Source organism: Oncorhynchus gorbuscha, linkage group LG04 (genome assembly GCF_021184085.1).
Source record: "Oncorhynchus gorbuscha isolate QuinsamMale2020 ecotype Even-year linkage group LG04, OgorEven_v1.0, whole genome shotgun sequence".
Taxonomy (NCBI): domain Eukaryota; kingdom Metazoa; phylum Chordata; class Actinopteri; order Salmoniformes; family Salmonidae; genus Oncorhynchus; species Oncorhynchus gorbuscha.
In genome coordinates this window covers 1,711,342-1,727,559 of record NC_060176.1, presented here as the reverse complement: position 1 = coordinate 1,727,559, position 16,218 = coordinate 1,711,342, and the positions used below count along the sequence as shown (strand labels likewise).

The following is a 16,218-nucleotide window of genomic DNA, read 5'->3' as shown; positions in this document are numbered from 1 at the left end:
ATTATCCTCTGTGTATTTATACCTTTGTTTTCTGTTTGTCTGTTGCCAGTTCGTCTTGTATTGTCAGGTCATCCCAGCGTTTTCCCTGGTTTTCCCTGCTCTCTAGTTTTTTGTTTCTAGCTTTTCTGGTTCTGACCTTTCTGCCTGCCCGTGACCCTGAGCCTGTCTGCCGTCCAGTACCTGTCGAACTCTGATCTGGTTACGAACCTCTGCCTGTCCTCCACCTGCCCTCTGCTCCCCGTGTTATAATAAATGATCTGAGAACTGAACCATCTGCCTCCTGGGTCATATCCTGAGTCATGATAGAAATAAAACATCCAAGATATGTTCCATACGCACAAAAAATATTATTTCTCCTTTGCCAAGATAATTCTTCCACCTGACAGGTGTGGCATATCAAGAAGCTGATTACACAGTATGATCATTACACAGGTGCACCTTGTGATGGGGACAATTAAAGTCCACTCTAAAATGTGCAGTTGTGTCACACAACACAATGCCACAGATGTCTCAAGTTTTGAGGGAGTGTGCAGTTGGCATGCTGACTGCAGGAATGTCCATCAGAGCTGTTGCCCGGAGAATGTAATGTTAATTTCTCTACCATAAGCCGCCTCCAATGTTATTTTAGAGAATTTGGCAGTTTTCCAACCGGCCTCACAACCTCAGACCACATGTATCCACACCAGCCCAGGGCCTCCATATCAGGCTTCTTCACCTGCGGGATCGTCTGAAACCAGCCACCCGGACAGCTGATGAAACTGTGGGTTTGCACAACCAAAGAATTTCTGCACAAACTGTCTCAGGGAAGCTCATCTGCGTGCTCGTCATCCTCACCAGGGTCTTGACCACTGACAAGCTGAAGAAGTGTGCTCTTCACGATGAATCCCGGTTTCATCTGTACCGGGCAGATGGCATCGTGTGGGCAAGTGGTTTGCTGATGTCATTGTTGTGAACAGAGTGCCCCATTGTGGTGGTGGGGTTATGGTACGGACAGACATAAGCTACGGACAACAAACACAATTGCGTTTTATCAATGGCAATTTAAATGCACAGAGATACTGTAACGAGATCCTGAGGCCCAATTGTCATGCCATTCATCCGCCACCATCATCTCATGTTTCAGCATGATAATGCACGGCCCCATGTCGCAAGGATCTGTACACAACTCCTGGAGGCTGAAAATGTCCCAGTTCTTCCATGGCCTGCAAACTCACCAGACATGTCACCCAATGAGCATGTTTTAAAACATACCATATTTATTATTATCACTTATGTTGTTGTTTGACTCATGGAAACTGCATTCAAAACAGTCTTCATGCCTGTGTGTGTGTGTGTGTGTGTGTGTGTGTGTGTGTGTGTGTGTGTGTGTGTGTGTGTGTGTGTGTGTGTGTGTGTGTGTGTGTGTGTGTGTGTGTGTGTGTGTGTGTGTGTGTGTGTGTGTGTGTGTGTGTGTGTGTGTGTGTGTGTGTGACACTGTGGGAGATAAAAACAGAAACAAACCTGACCATATACACTGAGTATACCAAACATTAGGAACACCTTCCTAATAATGAGTTGCATCCCCCCCTGTTCCCCTCAGAACAGACTTAGTTCATCGGGGCATGGACTCTGCAAGGTGTCGTAAGTGTTCCACAGGGATGCTGACCCATGTTGACGCCAATGCTTCCCACAGTTGGCTGGATGTCCTTTGGGTGGTGGACCATTCTTGATACACACAGGAAACTGTTGAAAAACCCAGCAGCATTGCAGTTCTTGACACAAACCGGTGTGCCTGGCACCTACTACCTGGTTCAAAGGTACTTAACTCTTTTCCATTCACCTTCTGAATTGCACACATACACAATCCACGTCTGAATTGTCTCAAGGCTTAAAACCCCTTCTTTAACCCGTCTCCTCTTCTTCATCTACACTGATTGAAGTGGATTTAACAGGTGACATCAATAAGGGATCATAGCTTTCACCTGGATTCACCACAGTCTGTCATGGAAAGAGCATGTTTAGTATACTCAGTGTATTGTCACCTGGTTTGTGTGACTCATGGAAAGAACATAATATCTTCTGAGAAGTAAGTGCCACAGTTAGTTATTAAAACCTCTGTTATAACTGTGGGCGTATCCTCTCAGCAGCATGACACATCTAAAACTAACAGTTTCACAACCGCCCTTTGTCACAGTTCCCTTGGAATGCTCCTTAATGGCGTTGTTATCTCTTTGTTTGCTTATGTGCTTATGGCTGTGTGCTGTGCTGTTCCTTACCGTAGCCGGTACCTGGAACCTGTGGCCTTAGACCTGTACTATGTAGACCACAAGCCCTTCTGCCTGGCTGTATAGCTGGTCTCTACCCAACAGTCCAATGTCCATTTAGATAATAAGTCTGAAGAGCTGACGCAGAGCGAGGCAGGGTTACAGCAGGCTGCTATCTGATTACTATCAACACACAGGTCACAAACACAGCTAGAGAGAGAGACGCTGAACGCAGTGAGAACAACAACTAACTAACTAACAACTGGAACTGAACAGAACAACAGACAAACAGAAGACTGAAGAAGTCCTAACAAAGAGAGACTGGTCCTAGTGGTAGTGTTAGTGAGACCATGTCTAAACAGAGAGAGATGTTTGTCCTGTTCTTCGTCTGTCTGTCCGGGCTGGTCCAGTCTACGACAGCGATGATATTCTGGACGGCGTACGTGGGGGTACATTTCTACGACAGCAGCTCTAACCAGACAGAGACCAGGTTCTGTGAGTGTGGGGTGTACGGGCGTTCCTCCCCTCTGGAGAGCGCTGCCGGGATGGTGGTCCTCCCTGCCTCAGACCCCCAGGGCTGCAGCCTGGACCCCTACCCCTCCAACGACAACACCACCACCCAGGGGTTCTGGATCGCTCTGGTCAAGAGGGGAAACTGTACCTTCAGTGAGAAGATCAGGGCAGCGTGGGCCAGGGGGGCGGCGGCCGTAGTGGTCTATAACCTGGATGGAACCGGTAACAGCTCAGATTACATGGCTCACAGTGACACCTCTGGCACCGTGGCCATCATGATCGGTAACCTCCAGGGGGTTGAGATCGCCAACATAGTGCGGAGTGGTGTGGCCGTCTCCATGGTGATCGAGGTGGGCAAAGCCCATGGACCCTGGATGGACACCTATTGGCTCTACTTCCTGTCTATCGCCTTCTTCATTGTGACGGGCGCCTCCATTGTCTACTTCGGATTCATCTCCGCCCACCGACTGCATAGTCTCAGGCTGATCCATCTCACCGATAGGCGGCTGAGGAATGAGGCCAAGAAAGCGATTGGTCGGCTGGAGGTGCGTACGCTGAAGCGCGGGGACGAGGAAACGAAGCCGGACAGCCACACCTGTGCCGTGTGTATCGAGTCATACCGCCCAGGAGATGTAGTGACCGTCCTGACCTGTGGTCATCTGTTCCACAAGGCCTGTATCGAGCCCTGGCTGCTGGACAAGAGGACCTGCCCCATGTGTAAGGCTGACATCCTGAAGGCCTTAGGAGTGGAGGGGCCCGGGGAGGAGGAGAGCAGCAGTTCCTCTGTCCCACCACCAGATGTCCCTATCGTCACAGTGTCTGGAGGATCAGGTAGAGAGCTGCTGTATGAGGTCCCTCTCAATGACAAACACCTTCCGACCCCCACCCTGACTCCTCAACCCCCCACCGAGGCCTGGCAACCACATCACTATGACAATATAGTCTTCGAGGGAGAGACACACCCTCAGGGAAACGTGGCCACCAGAGGATAGACGACAACAACAACACTGGATAATGGTCATTTCTACCTGGAGCACGAACAACAACCCATTGACAGCTACAGCAGTGGCTTGTGATGTACTGTACTGTCACTGTTAGCTAAACCATATCTACTGTACTGCTAGGAAAATATCTCCCTGGATTCAAACACGGTTTACTGATGATCAAATAACTATCATGGCAGTAGATTCTACCTCTGCTTATCTGCATAGAGAGCTGGAGCCTAAACCCTGGTCCAGGAAGCTGCAGGTGTGCAGGCTTCTCTTTTAACTTCTCTTTGAGATCAACGTTACTTCTTTATCATTTCTTAAATGAACAAACGATCACTTGTATGATGATGAGAAAGGCTGAATATATTTTTCTATTAAATTGATCTCTGCTGTATTTTGAAAAGTAGATATTCTGAGAGTAAAACAAAAATCAGTATTTAAGAAGGAATGGAACTACAGTATACTGTAATGGTTCACATATGAAATGAAATGATTAACCAACAAAACAGAATATGTACTAACTTACTTACTAACCTGGTTTAGTATCGCTAGAGATCTACTGTACATGTGTATGTGGCAGGGTATGTGTCAATTCCATTTCAAATCAGTCAATTCAGAAAGGGAATTCAATTCATAAGTTGATCAAATCTTCATTAAAAACAAATGGCACTTTTGAATACAATTTCAATTAATATCCTGAAGTGACAATGGAAGCCATGTTGAGTTTTCTTAACCTGGACTTGTCATGTGGTGAGAAGGGATGCCTGGGCCTAATGATGAGAGCCCTGCCAGTCTGAGACCAGCAGAGGGGAGGGGAGGATGAGAGGAGAAGAGGGAAGGGAGAGAGGAGGAGAGGAGGAGAGGGGAGGGGTGGGGAGGATGAAAGGAGAAGAGGGAAGGGTGAGAGGAGGAGAGGAGGAGGAGGGGTGGAGAATGAGTGGAGAAGAGGGAAGGGTGAGAGGAGGAGAGGAGGAGAGGGAAGGGAGAGAGGAGGAGAGGAGGAGAGGGAAGGGTGAGAGGAGAAGAGAAGGGAAGGGGAGAGGAGAAGGAAGGGTGAGAGGAGGAGAGGGGAAGGGTGGAGATGAGGAGAGGGAGGGTGAGAGGAGGAGGAGGGGTGGAGAATGAGAGGAGAAGAGGGAAGGGTGAGAGGAGGAGGAGGAGGAGGGGTGGAGAATGAGTGGAGAAGAGGGAAGGGGGAGGGGTGAGGGGAGGGATGAGGAGGAGGAGAGAAGAGAGGGAAGGGTGAGAGGAGGAGGGGTGGGGAGGAGGAGGAGGAGGGGTGGAGAATGAGTGGAGAAGAGGGAAGGGTGAGAGGAGGAGAGGAGGAGAGGGGAGGGGTGGGAGGATGAAAGGAGAAGAGGGAAGGGTGAGAGGAGGAGGAGGAGGAGGGGTGGGGAGAATGGGAGGAGGAGGGGGGAGGATGAGAGGGAGGGGAGGGGTGGGGAGGAGAGGGAAGGGAAGGGAGGAGAAGAGGAGGAGGAGGGGTGGAGAATGAGTGGAGAAGAGGGAAGGGTGAGAGGGAGGGGAGGAGGGAGGAGGAGAGGAGGAGGAGGGAGGAGGAGGAGGAGGAGGAGGAGAGGAGGAGGAGGAGAGGGAGAGGAGGAGAGGAGGAGGAGGAGGAGAGGGGAGGAGGAGAGGGAGGAGAGGAGGAGGAGAGGAGGAGGAGAGGAGGAGAGGGGAGCAGAGGATAAGAGAGGATGAGAAAGTCTATAATTACCTCCTAGCAGCAGGACTCCACTCACCTCACACCTACTGATCAGCCATAATCACCTCCCTCCCACTCAGGGGCCTGTAGTGTGTGTGTGTGTGTGTGTGTGTGTGTGTGTGTGTGTGTGTGTGTGTGTGTGTGTGTGTGTGTGTGTGTGTGTGTGTGTGTGTGTGTGTGTGTGTGTGTGTGTGTGTGTGTGTGTGTGTGTGTGTGTGTGTGTGTGTGTGTAGAAGCTCCCCAGGATGTGGCTAATAGAACTTGGTCATTAAACCCAGCTGAATGACTGCTGCCCTCTTCTGCCTGGGGTTGAATGGTGGGAAACCGGTTACCGAGAACTACAGCGATTTACCGGCCAAACCACTCCCTTTTCCCGGAATAAATAACAGAGAGAAACCAGTCAATTATAATCAATTTGAACAGCGAGGCGTGGAATGTAAATGTTAAATGATATGTGATGTCTAAATCTGTCTTCTCTACGGCCTCTGCATGATGAATCATCAACACTCAGCCCATCTCAGTATGGAGCACAGTTCATAATGCAGGGTGGGGACAGACAGCCCATCTCAGTATGGAGCACAGTTCATAATGCAGGGTGGGGACAGACAGCCCATCTCAGTATGGAGCACAGTTCATAATGCAGGGTGGGGACAGTGGGGACAGACAGCCCATCTCAGTATGGAGCACAGTTCATAATGCAGGGTGGGGACAGACAGCCCATCTCAGTATGGAGCACAGTTCATAATGCAGGGTGGGGACAGACAGCCCATCTCAGTATGGAGCACAGTTCATAATGCAGGGTGGGGACAGACAGCCCATCTCAGTATGGAGCACAGTTCATAATGCAGGGTGGGGACAGACAGCCCATCTCAGTATGGAGCACAGTTCATAATGCAGGGTGGGGACAGACAGCCCATCTCAGTATGGAGCACAGTTCATAATGCAGGGTGGGGACAGACAGCCCATCTCAGTATGGAGCACAGTTCATAATGCAGGGTGGGGACAGACAGCCCATCTCAGTATGGAGCACAGTTCATAATGCAGGGTGGGGACAGACAGCCCATCTCAGTATGGAGCACAGTTCATAATGCAGGGTGGGGACAGACAGCCCATCTCAGTATGGAGCACAGTTCATAATGCAGGGTGGGGACAGACAGCCCATCTCAGTATGGAGCACAGTTCATAATGCAGGGTGGGGACAGACAGCCCATCTCAGTATGGAGCACAGTTCATAATGCAGGGTGGGGACAGACAGCCCATCTCAGTATGGAGCACAGTTCATAATGCAGGGTGGGGACAGACAGCCCATCTCAGTATGGAGCACAGTTCATAATGCAGGGTGGGGACAGACAGCCCATCTCAGTATGGAGCACAGTTCATAATGCAGGGTGGGGACAGACAGCCCATCTCAGTATGGAGCACAGTTCATAATGCAGGGTGGGGACAGACAGCCCATCTCAGTATGGAGCACAGTTCATAATGCAGGGTGGGGACAGACAGCCCATCTCAGTATGGAGCACAGTTCATAATGCAGGGTGGGGACAGACAGCCCATCTCAGTATGGAGCACAGTTCATAATGCAGGGTGGGGACAGACAGCCCATCTCAGTATGGAGCACAGTTCATAATGCAGGGTGGGGACAGACAGCCCATCTCAGTATGGAGCACAGTTCATAATGCAGGGTGGGGACAGACAGCCCATCTCAGTATGGAGCACAGTTCATCTAATGCAGGGTGGGGACAGACAGCCCATCTCAGTATGGAGCACAGTTCATAATGCAGGGTGGGGACAGACAGCCCATCTCAGTATGGAGCACAGTTCATAATGCAGGGTGGGGACAGACAGCCCATCTCAGTATGGAGCACAGTTCATAATGCAGGGTGGGGACAGACAGCCCATCTCAGTATGGAGCACAGTTCAGTTCATAATGGAGCACAGCAGGGTGGGGACAGACAGCCCATCTCAGTATGGAGCACAGTTCATAATGCAGGGTGGGGACAGACAGCCCATCTCAGTATGGAGCACAGTTCATAATGCAGGGTGGGGACAGACAGCCCATCTCAGTATGGAGCACAGTTCATAATGCAGGGTGGGGACAGACAGCCCATCTCAGTATGGAGCACAGTTCATAATGCAGGGTGGGGACAGACAGCCCATCTCAGTATGGAGCACAGTTCATAATGCAGGGTGGGGACAGACAGCCCATCTCAGTATGGAGCACAGTTCATAATGCAGGGTGGGGACAGACAGCCCATCTCAGTATGGAGCACAGTTCATAATGCAGGGTGGGGACAGACAGCCCATCTCAGTATGGAGCACAGTTCATAATGCAGGGTGGGGACAGACAGCCCATCTCAGTATGGAGCACAGTTCATAATGCAGGGTGGGGACAGACAGACCCATCTCAGTATGGAGCACAGTTCATAATGCAGGGTGGGGACAGACAGCCCATCTCAGTATGGAGCACAGTTCATAATGCAGGGTGGGGACAGACAGCCCATCTCAGTATGGAGCACAGTTCATAATGCAGGGTGGGGACAGACAGCCCATCTCAGTATGGAGCACAGTTCATAATGCAGGGTGGGGACAGACAGCCCATCTCAGTATGGAGCACAGTTCATAATGCAGGGTGGGGACAGACAGCCCATCTCAGTATGGAGCACAGTTCATAATGCAGGGTGGGGACAGACAGCCCATCTCAGTATGGAGCACAGTTCATAATGCAGGGTGGGGACAGACAGCCCATCTCAGTATGGAGCACAGTTCATAATGCAGGGTGGGGACAGACAGCCCATCTCAGTATGGAGCACAGTTCATAATGCAGGGTGGGGACAGACAGCCCATCTCAGTATGGAGCACAGTTCATAATGCAGGGTGGGGACAGACAGCCCATCTCAGTATGGAGCACAGTTCATAAATGCAGGCCCATCTCAGTATGGAGCACAGTTCATAATGGACAGTTCATGCAGGGTGGGGACAGACAGCCCATCTCAGTATGGAGCACAGTTCATAATGCAGGGTGGGGACAGACAGCCCATCTCAGTATGGAGCACAGTTCATAATGCAGGGTGGGGACAGACAGCCCATCTCAGTATGGAGCACAGTTCATAATGCAGGGTGGGGACAGACAGCCCATCTCAGTATGGAGCACAGTTCATAATGCAGGGTGGGGACAGACAGCCCATCTCAGTATGGAGCACAGTTCATAATGCAGGGTGGGGACAGACAGCCCATCTCAGTATGGAGCACAGTTCATAATGCAGGGTGGGGACAGACAGCCCATCTCAGTATGGAGCACAGTTCATAATGCAGGGTGGGGACAGACAGCCCATCTCAGTATGGAGCACAGTTCATAATGCAGGGTGGGGACAGACAGCCCATCTCAGTATGGAGCACAGTTCATAATGCAGGGTGGGGACAGACAGCCCATCTCAGTATGGAGCACAGTTCATAATGCAGGGTGGGGACAGACAGCCCATCTCAGTATGGAGCACAGTTCATAATGCAGGGTGGGGACAGACAGCCCATCTCAGTATGGAGCACAGTTCATAATGCAGGGTGGGGACAGACAGCCCATCTCAGTATGGAGCACAGTTCATAATGCAGGGTGGGGACAGACAGCCCATCTCAGTATGGAGCACAGTTCATAATGCAGGGTGGGGACAGACAGCCCATCTCAGTATGGAGCACAGTTCATAATGCAGGGTGGGGACAGACAGCCCATCTCAGTATGGAGCACAGTTCATAATGCAGGGTGGGGACAGACAGCCCATCTCAGTATGGAGCACAGTTCATAATGCAGGGTGGGGACAGACAGCCCATCTCAGTATGGAGCACAGTTCATAATGCAGGGTGGGGACAGACAGCCCATCTCAGTATGGAGCACAGTTCATAATGCAGGGTGGGGACAGACAGCCCATCTCAGTATGGAGCACAGTTCATAATGCAGGGTGGGGACAGACAGCCCATCTCAGTATGGAGCACAGTTCATAATGCAGGGTGGGGACAGACAGCCCATCTCAGTATGGAGCACAGTTCATAATGCAGGGTGGGGACAGACAGCACCCATCTCAGTATGGAGCACAGTTCATAATGCAGGGTGGGGACAGACAGCCCATCTCAGTATGGAGCACAGTTCATAATGCAGGGTGGGGACAGACAGCCCATCTCAGTATGGAGCACAGTTCATAATGCAGGGTGGGGACAGACAGCCCATCTCAGTATGGAGCACAGTTCATAATGGGGCAGACAGGTATGGGGACAGGGTGGGGACAGCCCATCTCAGTATGGAGCACAGTTCATAATGCAGGGTGGGGACAGACAGCCCATCTCAGTATGGAGCACAGTTCATAATGCAGGGTGGGGACAGACAGCCCATCTCAGTATGGAGCACAGTTCATAATGCAGGGTGGGGACAGACAGCCCATCTCAGTATGGAGCACAGTTCATAATGCAGGGTGGGGACAGACAGCCCATCTCAGTATGGAGCACAGTTCATAATGCAGGGTGGGGACAGACAGCCCATCTCAGTATGGAGCACAGTTCATAATGCAGGGTGGGGACAGACAGCCCATCTCAGTATGGAGCACAGTTCATAAATGGGGACAGGGTGGGGACAGACAGCCCATCTCAGTATGGAGCACAGTTCATAATGCAGGGTGGGGACAGACAGCCCATCTCAGTATGGAGCACAGTTCATAATGCAGGGTGGGGACAGACAGCCCATCTCAGTATGGAGCACAGTTCATAATGCAGGGTGGGGACAGACAGCCCATCTCAGTATGGAGCACAGTTCATAATGCAGGGTGGGGACAGACAGCCCATCTCAGTATGGAGCACAGTTCATAATGCAGGGTGGGGACAGACAGCCCATCTCAGTATGGAGCACAGTTCATAATGCAGCACAGGCAGGGGGGACAGACAGCCCATCTCAGTATGGAGCACAGTTCATAATGCAGGGTGGGGACAGACAGCCCATCTCAGTATGGAGCACAGTTCATAATGCAGGGTGGGGACAGACAGCCCATCTCAGTATGGAGCACAGTTCATAATGCAGGGTGGGGACAGACAGCCCATCTCAGTATGGAGCACAGTTCATAATGCAGGGTGGGGACAGACAGCCCATCTCAGTATGGAGCACAGTTCATAATGCAGGGTGGGGACAGACAGCCCATCTCAGTATGGAGCACAGTTCATAATGCAGGGTGGGGACAGACAGCCCATCTCAGTATGGAGCACAGTTCATAATGCAGGTTGCAGGTTATCCAGTTACATTTTCTGCTGCATAGTCTTTGATACAGTAATATAAATATAAAGAATGAATGCGCATCTAATTTACCCATCTCCATCTGGCTCCATCTGGGTCATCTTATTTTTTAAATTGTAAATATGTTTTATTTGATTTTATCACAGCTACAGAGTTTTAAAACAGCCTGTCACTCGAATATCACGAAGGAGCATTGTGTCTTTCTCTCTCTCCATCAACTCCATTCAAATTGCATCCAAAATAAATCATCCTGTTCTAGATTGTTCTATATATATATATATATAGATGTCCTAGCCCACCTCTTTCAGGTAATACATTCAATGCAGTATTAGTCTTCTATTTAGCAAATGAATGATGGGTTATGCATAATAAGCTTGTAATTTCTAGCCTCTTGTCTCTTGCTCAGTACGGACACCTGTGCTCCGCTGGCCTCTCCCTAAATAACGCTCCTTAGCTCTTGGAGTCCCATGCAGGAAAAGATACACTAGAATAGTTTGCTGGACATGATTATATTTTTGCATTTCTTATACCAATAGACTATTAGAGGAGGGACACAAGCTCTTGTTTGCTGAATGGTAAATACAGCAGCCAATAGAACTCAGGTAGTTTGAAAGAAGAGTGAACTCACGATGGTGGTAGGTTATAACAGTTATTTATTCAGACCCATAACCATTCAGTCTTCATGAAGAGAAGTGAAAGCCTTCTGCATCTAATTCTGGTCCTATATTATTCAACCATGTCTTTAGAGTGATGAAGATAAGGACAACAAAACGTATTTCATTGAACTGTTGAAAGAGAGGAAGGAATGAAGCAACAATAGAGAAAGAGGAGGTGGGCTAGTAACATTAGGGGAAATATTATGAAAGGTCAGCCTACTAATTATACAAATAGGCCCTATTCAATTTCATTTTCTAGCCTGTAGTTGTAACTTTGTAGGCTGCATGTGCTGCACCAGAATCACATGATCTCTCCCTGCTTTATCATGGTTTGAATGAGGTGAGTAAATCCAGTTCATAATCAGTATAATATAATGCAGTACAGGAATACAGTTCACACTGTATGTACAATGCAGGGGTTGCAAATCCAGGGTAAGGCAAAGGCGCAGGTCAGGAACACGGCAGGCGGGCTCAGGGTCAGGGTTCAGTAACAGAGCAAAGGTACAGGACGGCAGGCTCAGGGTCAGGAACAGGGTTCAGTAATCCAGAGGTGGAGGAAAGGTACAGGACGGCAGGCTCAGGGTCAGGAACAGGCAGGGTTCAGTAATCCAGAGGTACAGGAGCAAAGGTACAGGACGGCAGGCAGGGTCAGGGACAGGCAGGGTTCAGGGTCAGGGACAGGCAGAGTTCAGTAATCCAGAGGTGGAGCAAAGGTACAGGACGGCAGGCTCAGGGTCAGGGACAGGCAGGGTTCAGTAATCCAGAGGTGGAGCAAAGGTACAGGACGGCAGGCTCAGGGTCAGGGACAGGCAGGGTTCAGTAATCCAGAGGTGGAGGAAAGGTACAGGACGGCAGGCTCAGGGTCAGGGACAGGCAGGGTTCAGTAATCCAGAGGTGGAGCAAAGGTACAGGACGGCAGGCTCAGGGTCAGGGACAGGCAGGGTTCAGTAATCCAGAGGTGGAGCAAAGGTACAGGACGGCAGGCTCAGGGTCAGGCAGCGAGGTCAGGCGGGAGGGTTACAGGGTCAGGACAGGCAAAGGTCAAAACCCGGAGGACTAGGAAAGAGAGGCTGGGAAACGATAGGAGCTGACAGGAAAAACACTGGTAAGCTTGAACGAACAAGACGAACTGGCGACAGACAAAGAACACAGGTATAAATACACAAGGGATAACTGGGAAGATGGGTGACACCTGGAGGGGGGTGGAGACAAGCACAAGGACAGGTGAAACAGATCAGGGCGTGACAGAGAGGACAAGAACGAGCGCAGCTGTACATTTACCAATGACTCTAACATTTTTGCAAGACAAGACAGCTTAGAGATTGGTCGATAGTTATCAAGGTCACCAGTAACCCCACCTCTGTGCAGAGGCAGCACATAGGCAGTTTTCCAAATCTTAGGTGTGATCTCAGAGGTCAACGTGAGGTTCAAATATGAGTAAGAGCACTAGAGACAAGTGGTGCAGCTCTAGCCAGCAACCCTGGGTCAAGTTTGTCAGCCCCTGTTGCTTCCTTAGTGTCTAAGTGTCTATGGCCAGCAAGACATCAATAACTTTCTCCTCTGTGAAGAGGCTTAGAGAGAAACCCTGACCATCAACATACTAATGCATAATCCCTTCATATGCATCTTTTCTTCATTCATTTGTGGTCAACATTTTCTCAACAAGATTGCCTGCTGCAATGAAGTGATTGTTGAAGGCATTAGCAAAGTCATTGTTATCAGTAATGAGTCCAGTATCCAACCCTATCTGATTTGGGAGTGTAGAGTGCATATTGTTCTTAAATGTTTTAACTACTTTCCAGAATTTGGCTGGATTCCCATAACAAACAGTCATTTAAACTGGTCATCTGATAGTAATCTGATTTTGTTCTTCTAATAAGTCTGATGCACAGGTTTCTCAGCTGCCTAAAAGCCAGTCAGAGCTAGAAGACGTTTCTCTAGCCTTAGCCAATGCTACATAGCATCAGAAATGTCTGAATAAACCATGGGTTTGATCTATTCTTTACTCTAACCTTAGTGTGTGGAACGTGTTAATCGACAATGGAAATAAAAACAATAGTACATTACAAATAGATTCAAGATCCTGTAAGAAAGCTTGTTCTCTAAAGTTTCTGTCATTTATTTTGGTGAGAATACAAGGTTTGTCCCTATGAATTCTGACATCTCTAACACACACAATGGAGCAGTGATCCCTGACACCTCGTGGAAATACTCCGCTAGATCTATATTTCTGAGGTGCATTTGTTAGTATATAATCAAGCAATGAGGACTTTGTAGGCACCTAAAGAGTTGGCCTTGTTGGCTTAGTGATTAATTGTGTGAGATTTACCTCAGTAGAAAAGTCTTAAACTGTCGGAGTCCTGTGTTTTCCAATCAAAGTTAAAACATCCTAGGAAATGACTTCAGTTGATATAAAAGTGGCTAATAATTTTGTTAAATGGCTAAGCATATTCTTACTAGCAGAATGCGGGAGATATACTCCAACAACTGTAACTTTACAGTTGTTACCTAATATAAGACTTAGAGCTGACACTTCAAATTGATTTGGAATGGAGACAGATTTAATTAGTGCAATGGAGAGGTCATTTTTAGCATAGATAGCCACTCCTCCCCCTCTACTCATCCTGTCTGACCTAAAAACATTGTACCCATCCAGTCCAATATCTGCATCATTACAATTCCTTGATAACCAAGTTTCAGATAAAACAAAGAAATCAGGACTAGCCTGAGAAACTAAAATCTTAATAAAATCAACATTTTGACAAAATACTAAGCATATTCAAATGTAAAAAACCAAGTCCCTTTAAAGTTTAAAAAAACATGTGGATTGTTGATATCGAGCGGGGAACTTGAGGTGTTTACACAAGTATAATCGCCAGTGTGAACCAAGTGAATGGGGACAAGATTACTGAGTACATTACCCCTACATCTGATACAATACTTGCTCTAGCTATTCTGGGACTAGCCCTATATCATATTGATTAAGTACCTTTTCCATGTTGGATGATAGCAGGCGGACGCCATCTTCATCGAGGTGAAATCCATCATTGATGAAGTACCTCTGCTTTCTCCAAAAACAATCCAAATTGTTAAAAAATGACGTGCCCATGTCTTTAGAAAGACGCATCAGCCTTGGATGAAGAGACCACATACGACTAAAACTCTCAGTCCCACAACGGCGAGGAGATGGGATTGGTCCTCAGATAACGATTCTTCCTGCAGAGCTTCAAGCTGTTTCCAAGAGCAACAAGAAGTTGTTTCTGAGTCTCTCAGACTCCCGTCATTTCAACCAAAACGCAACACAACTCTTCATGACGACTGGCAAAATTCTAATTCATTCGGTGACTTTAGCACCTGGAAAAGAAGTGTGTGTGTATCTTGGATCGACACTTTCCCATTGAGTCCTGATTAAAACGCTGTGCGTTTACCGATATTGTGTTCTTCCCACGTCTTCAGCACAGATCCGTTTTTATTCTTGGCTTTTACAACTCCAACTTGGACACCACAGGTCACGGGTTCAGAGCTCCAGGAGCAGACACAGTGCGAGCAGAAGAAGACTCTTCCGGATCAGACGACCGCGGATCTGAAGGTGCTGGAAGGTCAGGATCCAAAGCAGCAAAGCTGTTTGACGTCTGGAGGACTCATGGCTTCCGTGGCTGTAGAGGATGGAGATAGAAGTCCTGGCATCGAGCCCCACGCCGTACCGCGATGGTTTGTAGCTAACAAACCTGCCAATATGACAACTGACTTCAAAAGATCAGTTACTGAGAACAGCAGGTCAAACTAGAAACATGTGGGAGGATTGGACAGATTTAATGGAGGAGGGGACCGGAGAGATTCATGTTCATCACTCACCACGTCAGGTCATCAAACGCTCCAAAAAAGACTCCTCTGCAAAAACAAATCAATGCCAGATACAGTGTGTTTACCTCAAGGACCTGCGTTTACAATGTATCCCATTTCAGTTTGTGTAGTTGTTGGTTTAGCTTTCTGTAACTGTAATAAGTACGGTCTGCTTGTGTAGATGCATATTGTGTCATGATTGCAAGCTGTCCGGATATCTTTTCCAACTGTCCCGTTGTCTGGTTTAAATGTCCATTCTAGAATGTCATTCTAGCCAATCAGAAACGAGTATTCAACAATTCTGTAGTATAATGTACTATACTGTATTATATTGTACTATATTATACTGTACTATACTGTACTATACTGTACTGTGTTGATCCAGAGAGTCATTCATGCTGTGTGGTGGTCAGAGCAGGGAACCAGATTAGAGTCCTAGTGTGGTGTGTGGTGGTCAGAGCAGGGAACCAGATTAGAGTCCTAGTGTGATGTGTGGTGGTCAGAGCAGGGAACCAGATTAGAGTCCTAGTGTGGTGTGTGGTGGTCAGAGCAGGGAACCAGATTAGAGTCCTAGTGTGGTGTGTGGTGGTCAGAGCAGGGAACCAGATTAGAATCCTAGTGTGGTGTGTGGTGGTCAGAGCAGGGAACCAGATTAGAGTCCTAGTGTGGTGTGTGGTGGTCAGAGCAGGGAACCAGATTAGAGTCCTAGTGTGGTGTGTGGTGGTCAGAGCAGGGAACCAGATTAGAGTCCTAGTGTGGTGTGTGGTGGTCAGAGCAGGGAACCAGATTAGAGTCCTAGTGTGGTGTGTGGTGGTCAGAGCAGGGAACCAGATTAGAGTCCTAGTGTGGTGTGTGGTGGTCAGAGCAGGGAACCAGATTAGAATCCTAGTGTGGTGTGTGGTGGTCAGAGCAGGGAACCAGATTAGAGTCCTAGTGTGGTGTGTGGTGGTCAGAGGTTATGAAGGTATAAGAGAGACAGAAAATTGATAAACACCTAACTGGC

The 16,218-nt window shown here is 48.6% G+C and overlaps 1 protein-coding gene across 1 annotated transcript; it reads left to right on the top strand.

The window, feature by feature from the left end:
- The first annotated feature begins 2,412 nt into the window (after positions 1-2,412).
- Positions 2,413-4,422, top strand: LOC124033075 (E3 ubiquitin-protein ligase RNF128-like). Its single transcript, XM_046345003.1, has one exon. It carries the CDS (start codon positions 2,594-2,596, stop codon positions 3,746-3,748), a length of 1,155 nt encoding a protein of 384 aa, XP_046200959.1. The 5' UTR covers positions 2,413-2,593; the 3' UTR covers positions 3,749-4,422.
- The last annotated feature ends 11,796 nt before the right edge of the window (positions 4,423-16,218 follow it).